At 43.3% G+C, this 14,471-nt stretch overlaps 2 protein-coding genes across 3 annotated transcripts; one reads left to right on the forward strand and one right to left on the reverse strand.

The window, feature by feature from the left end:
• Positions 1-1,192: 1,192 nt before the first annotated feature.
• Positions 1,193-6,663, reverse strand: cpdp (CPD photolyase). 2 transcript variants are annotated; one of them, XM_085377174.1, is made up of 10 exons: positions 5,982-6,663; positions 5,425-5,801; positions 5,163-5,311; positions 4,666-4,848; positions 4,273-4,431; positions 3,454-3,652; positions 2,150-2,302; positions 1,886-2,007; positions 1,642-1,801; positions 1,193-1,550 (listed from the first exon to the last, which is right to left on the reverse strand). In XM_085377174.1, exons 1-10 carry the CDS (start codon positions 6,002-6,004, stop codon positions 1,402-1,404), a joined length of 1,674 nt encoding a protein of 557 aa, XP_085233300.1. In that variant the 5' UTR covers positions 6,005-6,663; the 3' UTR covers positions 1,193-1,401. The 2 variants fall into 2 exon arrangements, with proteins under 2 accessions (XP_085233300.1, XP_085233301.1); XM_085377175.1 differs by having other exon boundaries at positions 5,425-5,778; positions 5,982-6,069.
• On the forward strand, positions 6,213-11,404 carry LOC146613740 (UAP56-interacting factor-like). The gene is made up of 9 exons (XM_085377176.1): positions 6,213-6,437; positions 6,604-6,741; positions 6,855-7,018; positions 9,311-9,459; positions 9,597-9,669; positions 9,784-9,839; positions 10,004-10,078; positions 10,641-10,767; positions 10,855-11,404. The coding sequence occupies exons 1-9, from the start codon at positions 6,365-6,367 to the stop codon at positions 10,954-10,956; spliced, it is 957 nt and encodes a 318-aa protein (XP_085233302.1). The 5' UTR covers positions 6,213-6,364; the 3' UTR covers positions 10,957-11,404.
• Positions 11,405-14,471: the final 3,067 nt, after the last annotated feature.

Raw genomic sequence — 14,471 nt, forward strand, 5'->3', positions numbered from 1 at the left:
CTGATTGGACCCCCTTTTACCTTCCGAACTTCCATAATTGTTTGCGCCATGGATTCAGCAAGACACGGGAAACATTCCTCTGAGATTCTGCTTCATGTCGACATGACAGCATCACACATTTGCTGCAGATTTGTCAGCTGCGTATCCATAATGGAAACCTGTTTCATCATATCCCCGAGTAAAACTGCTGACGCCAACGACTGTGCCTCTTTTAAATCACCATTTTTTTCCCAATCTGATGCTCAGCAGGTCATCTTAACCATGTCTACATACTTAAACGTGTTGAGTTACTGCCATGCGATTGGCTGATTGGATGTTTGCACTACAAGCAAGCAGCAGAATAGGCATGCCTTATAAAGTTTAGCAGTGAGAGTATATCCTTTATGACTGTAACCTGTAAAAGTCTACTTCTCTGAGCTCATTTTAATTAAATGAGGAAAAACAGGTGAAGTATCTCTCTCCCCTGAAATGAACTGAGCACAACAAAAGAGGCCATCGCAAGGACGAGCTTTCATATGCCAATTTGTGACTTGGTGTTAAGCACGTCATTACCTATGTGGGCTGTTTTTATCCACTACTGAGGAGTGCAGTTAATTAGGCTGGATAGAATGGGTTTTGGTTCTGTTTAATTACATCTGAGCTCAATAAAAGCACATTTAGGGCTGTGATGAAACCCAGTGGCTGCAAACATGAGAATATTAACACTTTTCATTTAGATTCACTTTGGATCATGTGAGGTTCTCTAGTCTAGAGCATTATTTTTCCATCTGTTTGCTGACAGTTTATGCTAGATGTGTTTACAAAAAAAACCAAAAACAAAACACATATTGACCGGTTTGATTAGATTATGGGGAAAGCCTCTCATCAAACATAGCTGTAGGCAGCATTACTGAAAACCTTGGCTAAATGGTGAAAGAGTTGGATTCAAATTAAATTACGTCTCAGTCACTGTGGGTGGGAGTATGCTTTTGAGTAAAGAGCAGTTCAGTCTGTTAAAGAAACACGCTTTATTTCAAGTTTAAAGAAATAACAGTGAGAGAGTTGGAAATGATACAAGTGGACAGAAAATGACTTCAAACTTGTATTAAAAACCGAACGACGGTAGTAATGTGATTGTTAATATAAAAGCACCATAAAAACAAAGCCCAAAGTGCTTTCTCTAAAGCTCACTTTAAAATGCCACAAACAGCCTACAGTTTTATTATGCATGAACACGTCTGAATATTTAGTAAAAGTGTCGACGCAAGCAAGAATAGAGCGAATGTTTTGAACAAAACAAGCTGTGAAGAACAGAACAAAAAACAGAAAGGCTGTAACAAGAAAAAAATGTCCCTGAGGCCAAGGTGTAAGAGATCCACGCTGTCGAGCGCTTTTAACGCATCCTTCCAAACATATCGTGCTTCAAAGACTTTTAGGACAGTACTTTCTCTCAAACTGAGCCACGTTAAACTTCCGAAGGCAGCCTTTGTAGTTCATGTAGCGGATCTTCCCGAATACGGCTCTCTCCGCCCAGCCCTGGTCATGGATGCCGCAAATAGACCACATACAACCTACGAGACCAAAATGCAGCAGAGTGTGTGAGAGTGTGGGAGAAAACGAATGCATATTTGATCAAATAAGTCAAAATAAATCCGTTCTTACCGACAAAGCCGTTAGGGTCTTGACCATCCAGCTCGTAGCGATCGTTTAGGTACAGAGCGATGGAGAGCGCCTCCTCTGGGGAAGAAGTCCACTCCAGGATCTTTTTGGCCCAGTACATCCTCAAGAAACCATGCATCTTCCCCTCTGTAACCATCTGGTACTAATGGTGGTGATGCAGCAGTTAGAAAAAGCACAACATGGACCGAATGTGTTCAAACATTTCATTTTAGACTGAACGTTGTACCTGAGCTGCGTTCCACAGCTTGTCATGAGTCTTTGCTTTCTCCAGCTGCTCACGCGTGTAGAGATACGGCCTCTCGTCTTTGGCATGGTCTTTTAAGGTCTTCTGAGCCCACTCATACGCACCTATGAGACGCAGACACAAATATATTTAAACAAAAACACTTGTGAAGCTGAATAACTTCTATTCAACTAAATTTGCTTGCGATCCATCCGACTGACATCACAGCAATCGACAGGATGCAATTTTAATGAGGTCTCCACTGACCCTCCACGCTGTCGTATTTCTTGTTGTGGAAACAGAAGTTGTCAGTCAGCTCTCGACGCACCACCAGCTCTTCGATGAAGGCCGGTACGGACTGACTTGCATTCTTCCCGTTGCGCTGAACCTGCCAAGCCACACGCTGGGCCGAAATCTGGCCTAAAAGGACCAGGAAGACAAAAAGGCAGATATGGAGAGGAGAAGCAATTAAAATGTCTTTCCCGGTTCAGAGAACGTGCGGCAATCTTTCAGAGCTAAACTGTTCTGTGATGTGGTGCCACGGTTGCTCTCTTTGAACTTGTAAAGATGTTCAGTGTCTGCGGAGCCGTGAAGGAAAGGCATTAATATTCAAAACACAGGCGTGCTGATGCCTTCTGGATGTCCGAGATAACCGGACCAATAAAAGTTGTGAGTATAACTGCTGTCTTAAGCAATGAACTCAAGGGGGAGGTCATATGGGAAGTGTGTAGGACACTTTTATCATTTAGGGACATAATTTTAAACCATCTATAAAAGCAACACTCTGAACTCACCCACATTATCAAAAGTCTCAAGGAGATCTACAAAGAAGGCAGTCAAGTTTTTCTTGAAGAGGATTACAGCAGTTATTGCGCGATGAACAGACTGAACAGAACACCAAGATGCTATTAAGGATTCTTCTCCAGATGTACTGCACTAAAGTCTTAAGCCACCTGTCATGTATTCATATTTTGCTTCCAAGTAGCCAGACTTTCTTGTTATTTTTAAAGTGGTCCTGTGCAAAAGTTCTCTAAGTTTTCTGAAGTTCTTTCAAAGTTTCTCTTTTCTTTTTATCTTACTCGTTTTTAGTCCTGAGGACTGCTTTGTTAAGCCACTTAACACTGACTGTGACTCACTCAAGAATAAAAAAGCCTCCTAACTCAAGGGATGAACCAGTGTTTGGTCTGCGCATAACAGACAACTTAGTAAGGAACCAACTTTAAATTGTATCTTTAGGCACTTTGCAACTAGCAGCCTGTCAGAAAACACATTTGTTCCCATTTATTTTGTTAAATCTACAAAAAATATGCCAATTCTGTCATTGTTTGACAGGCATAAAAAAAAAAAAAAAGTATTTTTGCACCAGCAACATGATTCCTAAAAAGCTTTTAGCTCCAAACTAGTCATATCTTGTGCAGTGTGTCCTTAAGACATTTTGAAGAAACTGGACAAGTGCAGGACAAAAGCAGAATTGGCAGGACTAATCAACTAGAGCATATGAATAATATTAGAGAGTCATGTCCTTAAGAAAACTCTTTTTTTAAATTCAGAGTTTTACACAGAATACTGACCAAAGCGGAGCCAGGGGGAAAGCTGGCTCAGGGCGGGAGCGTTTGGGTCGTTGCGTTGGCTGCCAAACAGTTTAAGTCGTACATCAATGAAGGACTCCAGCATGTCCATCCCTGCTTTGGTGCCCGGCTTGGCCCATTCTGGCTCTTTTACATTTCTGTCAACATCCAGGGAGGCTAGGGTTTTGTCCCAGTCTACTCCCTGTGAGGTAAAGAAGCGAGAAAGGAGAAAAGATCAGTCGCAGCTGAGAGGGATGAGTTTAAACATATACAGTGGTGCTACAGAGATCTGACAACTTCAAAAGCAAAGGAGAAAATTCTTCTTTTTTTTTTTTTTTATCCAGCTAGAAAAATATCAAGTGGGGGGGGGGGGGGGGGGGGGGGGGGGAGTCAAACTGTGTGTAGCATATCAATCTCAACCCTGGAGCAAAAGCACATACCCCTGCAGCTTTAATAACTACTACAAGGGGAAAGAGAGCTTTAACTTTTGGACAGTTAAAAAAAATTCCAGTTTATACCGAGTCATCAATAAATAATGTGTGGAAGTGAGGATAGAGTTGAAGGGTAAAAGTGTGTGCTTTCTGGCAGCAGCTCGACTTCCAGGCTCCCGGTCGATGAGCCTCCCTGACAGCTTACTTGCCTCGCAATTGATTTTAGAACAACAACCCCAAAGCAATGAATAATTTCATGACCTCTAGAAGATAAATTGTAATTGTTTACCAACTGATCCAAAAGTCTTTGAACTCACTATAAATTATATACGCCGCTTTTATTCTCAGTACATTCAACATTTATTCACTTCACTGTTTCTCGAGCGCTTACTTTGGCGGTTCTCGTAGCAGTGTGTGGGTGTGCGTCTACCAGGGGAAAATCAGTGAGGAACTCTGGTAACAGATTGGTAATTTTTCCTCTGATCGTCCGAGCGGAGTACTCCTGTTTAGGTGAAGCTACCCAGCAGGGAACAATATTGTGGGCATCAACCTATAAAAGGAAAATAGAGTGTTCAAGAAATAATGACAGGAAAAACAAAGTCAATACGCATGAAATGAGAATGAGGTCTGCTGCATCAGTTTTCATACCTATTACTTTGGAATCAGGGGAACAAATAAAGAGAGAAAACAGCCTGGGGACAGACAATAAGCAGGATACAGAGCATCCTATCAGCACACACCTCCTGCAAATTGGATTTCAGAAAGTGAGGGTTTTTTTTCATACCTGTATGAAGGGAATGTCTTTGGAAAGTTTCTTTTTGACGTCCTCCAACCACTGCAGCGGCTCTCTGATAGGAGAGAAGTCTGTCACCACGGCCCCAAAGCTGTGGTCGGACACAAAGCCGGGGAGAACTTTCTCCGGAGCGCCGTGCAGCAAGTGGAACTGGACGTTTAACTGTTCACATTCCTGTTATATGGGCAGAAGAGCAAGAGTGAGGCTGGTTCACTGATGATGTACCTGCAACTACAACTAGACTCAAACAAGAGCGATTCCTCTGGTCTGGTGTAGTACTGCACAACTAATATACGAAATATTTCTCATATAACAACAGATACAAGTTTCTATCACAAAGATCCTTTTATTAAGCTCTGTTTATAAAACAATGCATTTTAAATTACACATGTAAAACAAGAAGCACTCAGAGAGCTCCCCCCCCCGTGCAGTATTTACTTTAAAAGAATAGTATTATATTCACTATATGTTCATTTTGATGTTTGTACCTTTGCAACTTCTTCCAGCCCCTTCAGCATGAAGCTGTAATGTCTCAGAGTAGACAGCTCTGATTTGGGCACTACCAAACAGAAACAGACATGCAGAGGGAGGTTCTCCTTCACAGCGAGCCGCTGGGCATGGATCAGTGCCCAGTTATCTAAACACACAGAGGGAATGCGCACATACGTCATGAGAAGAGACAGTGAGAAAATGCAAAGCAAACAGAGGCTGCGCCATTGCTGCACTGCTGGCTCTGCTTTGATGGGTCACCTTGTACTCTCTGATCTCTTAACATCCAGTAGAGGACACCCTCAGAGCCCTGCTTTATCTTTTCAGTATCAGATAGAAAACGCAGGCGCTTTTTGTTGAACTTCACGTCTTTCTTTTCTGATCTCTGCAGCTGCACAAGACTTTGCAGCCAGCCCCCAACTTTCTCCTTCTTCTCCTGCTTGACGGGAGCCAGCTTCTGCTGCTTGGCACGGTGATCCTTTCCAGCCGTTGCAGAAGATGCCTTGCGTTTCGTGCCTGACATGGTGGGCTGGCAGCTGAAGAAACTGGTCAGGAAGAAGAGTGCGGGGCTGCTGGGCCTCTGATGATGGTGAGGAAGAAGCTTTAAGAAGCGCCCTGGTGCAGAAAAAGGTGATGTGCTGCAGGAAATCGAATAGAAACAGCGAAACTCAAAATTCAGAGTTTTTGCAGATGTGAGCAAAACAGTTACAGACTGGAAAACTTTCTATGAACAAAGCGACACTGCAAACTACAAGAACTGAGTCAACGGGGAAGCTCAATTAAACGTGTTTATAGTGATTCCTTCTACGGACACATACCTCCTCCAAACACAGTGCAGCATACAGGGTGGGAAGCTTCAACTGATGCAGGCTCCGCTCGAGTGGACAACAAAACGTGAAATTAAACGAATAAACAACAGACTGAGTAGCCGTCGTGACAGCAGCAGCCAGGCGTCTGAAACCCGCGGCGTTTTCTCTTACACAACCACTTACATGAGCGCGCTGGTCCGGGTTTTGTAACGCTGTGTTTTCATTGAATTGAAATACACTTCCCACAGTGCATGTCTGTCACGTCTTCACGGGGCATGCGCGGCAGAGGCGGTTTGTGTCTGTTCTAGCGTATACAGGAAAGGAGCGGATAGCTAGCACGGCTGCTAACTACATTTCTGTGTCCACTTGGGTTGTTCGCTGTGGTTTGAAGTATGAGCATGGGGGATTTCACAGCAGACCGAGGGAAAAGGACACCTATACCGGATAAAGTCGACATGTCCTTGGGTAAGGCCCTCACACAGCTATGAGCAACGTTACTAAAATAGATTGCAAGCTAATATTACTAGCACCTAACTACTGGGAGGTCGCCAGTAGCTAGCTAGGCTAGACAGGCAGCACTTGTCAGAGGGCTCGCAGATGTTGATCACTGCTCGTGTGATGATTTTAACAGATGACATTATTCGGCTGAACAAAAAAGAGCAACAGTTAAGGAGACAGGCCAATGTGAACCTCCGACCAGTGAAGAAGAAAGGCCGCTTAATCCAAGGAAAGGGAGTTTCACAGAGGACTGCAGGACCAGCCCAGAGAGGTGTGTTCGCTTACGTTTTCTCAGTTATTATTAGCTTCATAGGTATGCTTCTCTTTTTCACCCCAGTTGAAACAAGTGTGTTTATCTAATGTCGCTATTCCAATACTTACCAGGAGGTGGCATTCCCCGAGGAGGAGGTCCCAAATTGAGAAACAGAAAGGTCCCACCAATAGTGGCTCGGAGACGGGGTCAGGGGGTCATCACGGGACTGGCGGCCAGGAGACCAGCGGCTCTGCTGAAGCGAGCCGGCACACTGAACAGATCAGCATTCAACCAGGTACTGGAGGACTGCACTGGAGGAGACATGAGCTATAGTCCATAATACTGCCCTGCCATCTTAACTGGCAAGCGCAGACCGTATTGTGGTTTTATTAAAGCGTGGGAATCACTCCAGCTTTTGAGGCCTTATTAGGGGGCAAAACACTGAGAAACCAGACCTGGAACACATACAGCTTTAATGGAGCCATGCTGGAAAATGACGCTACACCTTCATAAAGCAATGTTGGAATAACTCATCAACTTAAGTCCTGCTAGTATTAGTTGTAAATCATATTCAAAGTACTTCTAAAGTGGACAAAAATATATAAATCTCTTAAAATTTGGTTCCATTTATTATGTTTTCCTAAAGTCAGTATAGCTTGTTGAATGTACCAGTAGGCCCACTTTCATCACAACCAGAGGTAGCTATTTTTCCCAATCTTGTCGCCTGGCAACAGACATCAGCATCTCTTGCATGTTGTCCAGGAACGTCAAACTTTCTTCGTTAGCCGTGTCCCCTGTGGTTGTTTGACCTGTTTAAATGCTGTTCCAGAGTGTTTCTCAAGAGGGATATCGTGCTCAGGAGGTAGCACACTTTGAAAGTTCAGAAATGTTTTAGTTCATTTTAGTTATTTCACATGATCGCTGCATCGATTGGTAGAAATCATTTTGCCTGTTTTAAGGTATACAAAAGTCAGAGAAGTTCCTGCGTTAGCATCGCTTTACAATATGTACACATGCAAAATTAAATTTCTGCTAAGTACTACTACTTTCTACCACAACCTCCATGAAATCAGGATGCTGTGTGGTCCCCAGTGTGGGCCAAAAACCTAAATGTGAAGGAAACTGCCTACTTTTCACAAAGTGTCCCCATGTGTGAGACCAGACACTTTATGTTGGAGCTCTGGGAGTGCAGACATGAATCAAGGATATAATTTGGTTCCCGATAATGAAAATATGGAAGGTTAAAGTTAACAATCTTTCTTATATTATGCTTTTGTCAAACAGAAAGTTTACAAACAGAGCACGTATATTAAGATCAAATGGAGAAAGAAATATTCTTTTTGAGTCACAATTAATTACCAAAATCCTGGTGAAAAAATACATCCAAATCTGATCTCTTTCATAGTGAAATTCAACAAATAAACACCTCATTTGACATGCACAGACAAAGTATTGGCACCCTTCCTGATCCCCCCCCCCTCCCCATTTTTGTTACACTTAAATTAGATAATCAAACACATTTTAATATTAGACAGATAACCTGAGTGAATACAAAATGCAGCTTTAAAATGATGATTATTTGTTAAGGGAAAAAAAACTAACTGGCTCGTGTGTGGAAAAAGTAATTGGCCCTTAAACCTAATAACTGGTTGTGCCACCATTGGAAGCAAAATCTACAATCAAATGTTTGTGATCACTGGTAATGAGTCTTTCACATCGCTGTGGCTCTTTGTAGGTTTTTACGTTTTTTTATATTTAACCACATTGGAGGGTCTTTGAGCCAGAACAGCCCATTTAAGGTCGTGCCAGAGCTTCTCAGTCTGATTTCAGTCCAGATTTGAGGATGCCAGTACACTGAGAATGATTTTTCGAGCCATTCAGAGGTGGAACTTTCTGGTATCTTTCCGATCACTGTCCTGCTGCAGAACCTAAGTCAGGGGTAGGCAGCTCCAGGCCTCGAGGACCAGTGTCCTGTAGGTTTTAGACGTGTCCTTGATTTAACACAGCTAATTTAAATGGCTAAATTACCTCCTCAACATGTCTTGCAGTTCTACAGAGGCCTGGTGATGAACTAATCATTTGATTTGGGTATGATGACCCAGGGTGATATCTAAAACCTGCAGGATACAGGCATTTGAGGCCTAGAGTTGCCCACCCCTGACCTAATTGAAAGCAGAATTCCTGGTTCCATCAGTTGCATTAAGTCATCCATGCACTAAAGTAGCAAAGCAGTCCGAGACGGTCACACTACCACCGCCATGTTTGACTGTTAGTATGATGTTCTTAATGAAATACTGTGTTAGTTTTTTAGACTAAAACCTTCCACATGATATTTTGGTCCCTGAAAGCCCATTACTTTTTCACACAAGGGCAGGAAGGTTTGGATAGCTTTTCCCCTTAATAAAAAACTATTTTCAGGATAGTATCATCTTCTGAAGTGAAAAAGCAGTCCCATATTTTAGCGAACTTTTTCCACCTGATGTTACACAGAATCGCTTACTAACAACTAGTGTCTCGCTGTAAATAATTCCTCCTTTGAGTAAGTCTGCTGTACTTGAAAGTTCATGCCGTTCACGTCTTTTTTCAGAAAACAAGACAGAAAACAAGGCCCTTCTTTCAGCGCACTGAAACCCAGTACAGGAAGCCAGAGGTACAGAGGCGGCTGTACAGGCAGCCAGATCAACAGAGAGGCCCAAACGCCCCGTCAGTCAGGAGGCCTTTTCAACTGCGGCGACGGTGAGAATGTTTGCTTTTTATCACTCATTATGATTTCAGCTCTAGAGGAGGAGAGACCGATGTTATTCAGCTTTGATTCACCTACATAGTTTACACAGCTAGATTTTTTTATTTTATTTGTGCTCTGTTAATGCCAGACCGCTGCCGCCTGTCCAGCAGACTCAGAGGGAAGCACGACAGGCCACGTTTCTTTTTCGCAGGGGACTCAAGGTATCTGAGAGGTTACGTAGTGTGTTTGTTGTCTAAATCAAACCAGCAGTGAAGCTGGTCTTCGTGGCCATGTGGACTCTTCTCATTCTGCTTGTGCTTCATGTGTTTTAACAGGTACAAGCCCAAGTGCAGAAGCCAACTCCCCGCACACCTCCAGTCAGAACACGGCAGTGAGTATACTTCTGACAACCTGCGTTGTATGTTCATATGTGAGGAAGAGGAACTCGCACTGAGGATGTGAATCATTTAGAAGGGAAAGGGCACCGTTGTTGTCCGTTTTTGGGGTCTGTGTCTGTTTGTGTAACACGAGGCACCTTTTCCATTTGTCCAACAGGTGGCGCACATCGACAGCCAGCAGTGGAATCCTGACTGTTTCAATAGACAACCCCACAGCCAGGACACAGCCTGAGTGAGTACTCAGCAGGATCTCTGCAGTACACACTGATTTTAGACCTCGCTGTGAATGAAATGAGGGTTTTCGCTTGCTGTGGAAGAACTTCAGACGATCCAAAACGCTGCAGCAAGAGTATTAATGGGGAATAGCTTCGCTCTATTGGCTCTGGTTTAATCCATGACTGAGTTTCAAATCCTTCCCTTTAGGCTTGCTCATGGTTTCCAAAAGTAGAATAGGAGGCAGAGCCTTCAGCTATCACCTCTGCTGTGGAACCAGCTCCCAGTTTGGATTTAGGAGCCAGACAGTACTTTAAGTTTAAACTTGCCTTTTTGGTAAAGCCTATAGGGCTGGATCAGGTGCCTCTGGGCGACTTTCCATGATGCACTGAGCTTTTCTCCTCAACTCCACCTCTTTTCTCTTCCTATATGTCTCTATGCCATTATTAAATGTCACCCACTCTCCTGTAGTATCTAGTTTGCACTATTTGTTTGTGTCTTTCCCCTTGCTGAAGGATGTCCTCCTGTCGACAGAAGGTAGTTCTTCCTTTTGTCTGACTGTCTTTGTGCCTTGTACTTAGGCCCCCAACAGCTTGGACCCTGCATCCCCCTGCTGCCAGTGTTGCCCCCGTGAAGATGGAAACTGTGGAGAAGAAGATACCAAAAGGAGTGCCTCTGCAGTTTGACATCAACAGTGTTGGAAAACCGGTGAGAGTGTGCTTGAGTGTCGTCTAATCCACAGATATAGGACAGTTTTCATTCCAGTGTTGTAACCTCGGACCTTTCTCCCCACAGCAAACGTCGATGACTCTGAACGAGCGATTCCGCATCCTAAAAGACCGACGCTCTGCCACAGCTCAGAGCAGTAAAGGCAGCAGATTCGTCACTGTTGGTTAGCTGACCGGAAGGAAGACACAGATGATACTCAAACGCTCCTCTGTCCTGCTCAGACTCACACGGCGAACCCCACCTCTCTGATGGAGCGGACAGTGCAGACCCCAATGCCTCGCTCTGCTAATTGGAGGGAAGGCAAAAAGCCACAGGACAAACAAGGATGATGTGCACAACTGTGAGGACTTGAGTATGAAAGAGTTTGTTGTAAAAGAAGCCCCCAATCATTGTTCATATCATTGTCCTCAGCTGTTTGTGTTGTGGACGTTCTGTACTGGAAATGACTGAGCCCCCCCCCCCCCCCCATTTGGTCTTGGGACATTTGACACTAATCAAAGTTGGCTTCAGAGTATTTCTTTTCAGAATGGACCTCTATGCATTTGCTAGAATGGCACGTATGTTCTCTTCACCTTTTTTGACATTTTTGAGAGTTGTTTTGTAATGTTTCTTTAAATAAATGGGTTTCTCTTTAAAGACTATTACAGCTTCTGATTGGTGGGTAGCACACTAATGCCCGACAAGACTCCCTGATATCATTGTGTTGGTGTTCTTGCTTCAGAAATTGTAGCTGTTGTTGCCATAACTACTCATATCTAACTCATATCTACAACTGACCAGTGAAGTTGAAGCCGTTGCTTAAATGCATAAGGACCATCATATGACATATATGAGTTAAAGTCCTGATTTATTTAACTCTTTCGCCAACATGATGCTGGTGGAGGTCATTAGTGAACCTGCTCACATTTGGACAGGTTTGGGAACTATTACAGTGTAGTTCCCAATTTTATTTGTATACTGCAAATACTTCAAGATGGTACAATAGCAGCAGAAACCCTAACAACCAGGTGAGTAAGTACATGTTGACAGGAAGGAAGGAAGAATTCACTTTTACCAGAAAGGAAACCTCCGGCAGAACCAGGCTCGTGAAGCTGCAGCCATCTGCCGTGTCCAGTTGGTGGATGAGTGGGAAGAAAACACCTCAGACCTTTACCACTCACATTCTAACTTTGGGTTAAGGTATTTTGTCAAGTTGTGCATGTGACAGGTTTTTGCTTTGTTTTTATTTCTTTGGTGAACATGCACGCCCACTGAAAGGACTTGAAAAACATTGGTAATGGACTTTTTACTATAATAATTCTAGTTTAATATTTGTGTTAATTTTCAAGGATTTTTTTTTTTAGCAGTTTGGTTTGAAAAAACTATAACCAACCGGGATAATACACTTTTGCAACATTTACCACATTACAAAATCTTTTTAAAAGCCCCAAAAAGAACATCATTCTCTTTAATTTTGAAGAAATCCCCCAACAGCAAAGCACCATCACACCACCTCCTCCATGCTTCACGATGGGAACCGTGCATGTAGAGAATATCTATTCACCTTTTCTACATTGCACAATGACATGGTGGGTGGAACCAAAGATTTTAAATTTGGACTAATTTCCAAAGCACAGATTTCCACTGGTCCAGTGACCATTCCTTGTGTTTCTCGGCCCAAACAAATCTCTTCTGCTTGTTCCTTTTCCTTAGTAGTGGTTTCTCAGCAGCTCTTTGACCATTTGTTTTTACTCGGCCCTGAAAATCTTAGAAATATGGTATCCAACCAGATTCTTACTCTGGGTGGCATTACCTTGGCCCCCAGTAACACTGTGAGGAACCTTGGAGTCATTTTTGACCAGGATATGTCCTTCAATGCACATATTAAACAAATATGTAAGACTGCTTTCTTCCATTTGCGCAACATCTCTAAAGTTAGAAATATCCTGTCTAAGAGTGACGCTGAAAAACTAGTTCACGCATTTATTACTTCCAGGCTGGACGACTGTAATTCATTATTATCAGGATGTCCTAAAAACTCACTGAAAATTCTTCAGCTAATCCAAAATGCTGCAGCAAGAGTGCTGACATGGACTAGAAAGAGAGCAGATTTCTCCTGTTTTGGCTTCTGGAGACAGACACTATCTCTACTTTTAAGATTAGGCTTAAAACTTTCCTTTTTGCTAAAGCATATAGTTAGAGCTGGACCAGGTGACCCTGAATCCTCCCTTAGTTATGCTGCAATAGACGTAGGCTGCAGGGGGATTCCCATGATGCATTGAGTTTTTCCTTTCCAGTCACCTTTATAACTCATGATGTGTTAACAGACCTCTCTGCATTGAATCATATCTGTTATTAATCTCTGTCTCTCTTCCACAGCATGTCTTTTATCCTGTCTTCCTTCTCTCATCCCAACCGGTCGCAGCAGATGGCCCCGCCCCTCCCTGAGCCTGGTTCTGCCGGAGGTTTCTTCCTGTTAAAATGGTAAATGGTAAATGGCCTGTATTTATATAGCGCTTTACTAGTCCCTAAGGACCCCAAAGCGCTTTACATATCCAGTCATCCACCCATTCACACACACATTCACACACTGGTGATGGCAAGCTACATTGTAGCCACAGCCACCCTGGGGCGCACTGACAGAGGCGAGGCTGCCGGACACTGGCGCCACCGGGCCCTCTGACCACCACCAGTAGGCAACGGGTGAAGTGTCTTGCCCAAGGACACAACGACCGAGACTGTCCAAGCCGGGGCTCGAACCGGCAACCTTCCGATTGCAAGGCAAACTCCAAACTCTTGAGCCACGATCAAGGGAGTTTTTCCTTCCCACTGTCGCCAAAGTGCTTGCTCATAGGGGGTCATATGATTGTTGGGTTTTTTCTGAATCTATTATTGTACGATCTACTGTAAAATAGAAAGCGCCTTGAGGCAACTGTTGTGATTTGGTGCTATATAAATAAAATTGAATTGAATAAAGGCCTGATTCACTCAGTCTCTGCTGAACAGCTGCTGTACAGATGTGTCTGCTACTAGAACTCTGTGTGGCATTTATCTGGGCTCTAATCTGTGCTGTTAACTTGCGATTTGTGAGGCTGGTGACCCAGATGAATGCATCCTCAGCAGCAGAGGTGATTCTTGGTCTTCCTCTCCTGGTAGGTCCTAGTGTGAGCCAGTTTCATCGTAGCGCTTGATGGTTTTTGTGACTGCACTTGGGGACACATTCAAAAGATTGTTTATTCATACAAACACAGAAACACTAAACTTTTGAACAAAAAGGTGAGACACGTTTGGAATCTGAATATTGCTTTTATTTAAATACATTAAAATTTTGCAATGTAACAAAACTATTGGCATATGAAATTCAAACACCATTTAAACGAACAAAACATGGCTCACTTCATTTTGCTGTGACTAGTGTCGGTAACACTAGGTTATTTTACTCCGCTCGCTGTTGCGCATCATTACCCCCCCACCCCCCCACCCCCCCCACGTCCCCATTTACACTGTTCACAGACTATCTTACAATAAGAGTGCTGAATAAAAATGAGGTAAGAAAGTGGTTTGAAGATTACAGATCATGCAGAACATGCTGAACAGCAACAAAAATATTCTGTGAAGGAGGAAGTAACAAATGAGAACCAAGGGAAAAAAGGAAAAAAAAAAGAAAAGAAAAAGGTGTGTGTGCATTTCAAAATACATTTACA

The sequence above is a fragment of the Diplotaxodon limnothrissa genome, linkage group LG18 (assembly GCF_057381915.1).
Source record: "Diplotaxodon limnothrissa isolate DT_005_m linkage group LG18, D_limnothrissa_male_GT1.1, whole genome shotgun sequence".
Taxonomy (NCBI): domain Eukaryota; kingdom Metazoa; phylum Chordata; class Actinopteri; order Cichliformes; family Cichlidae; genus Diplotaxodon; species Diplotaxodon limnothrissa.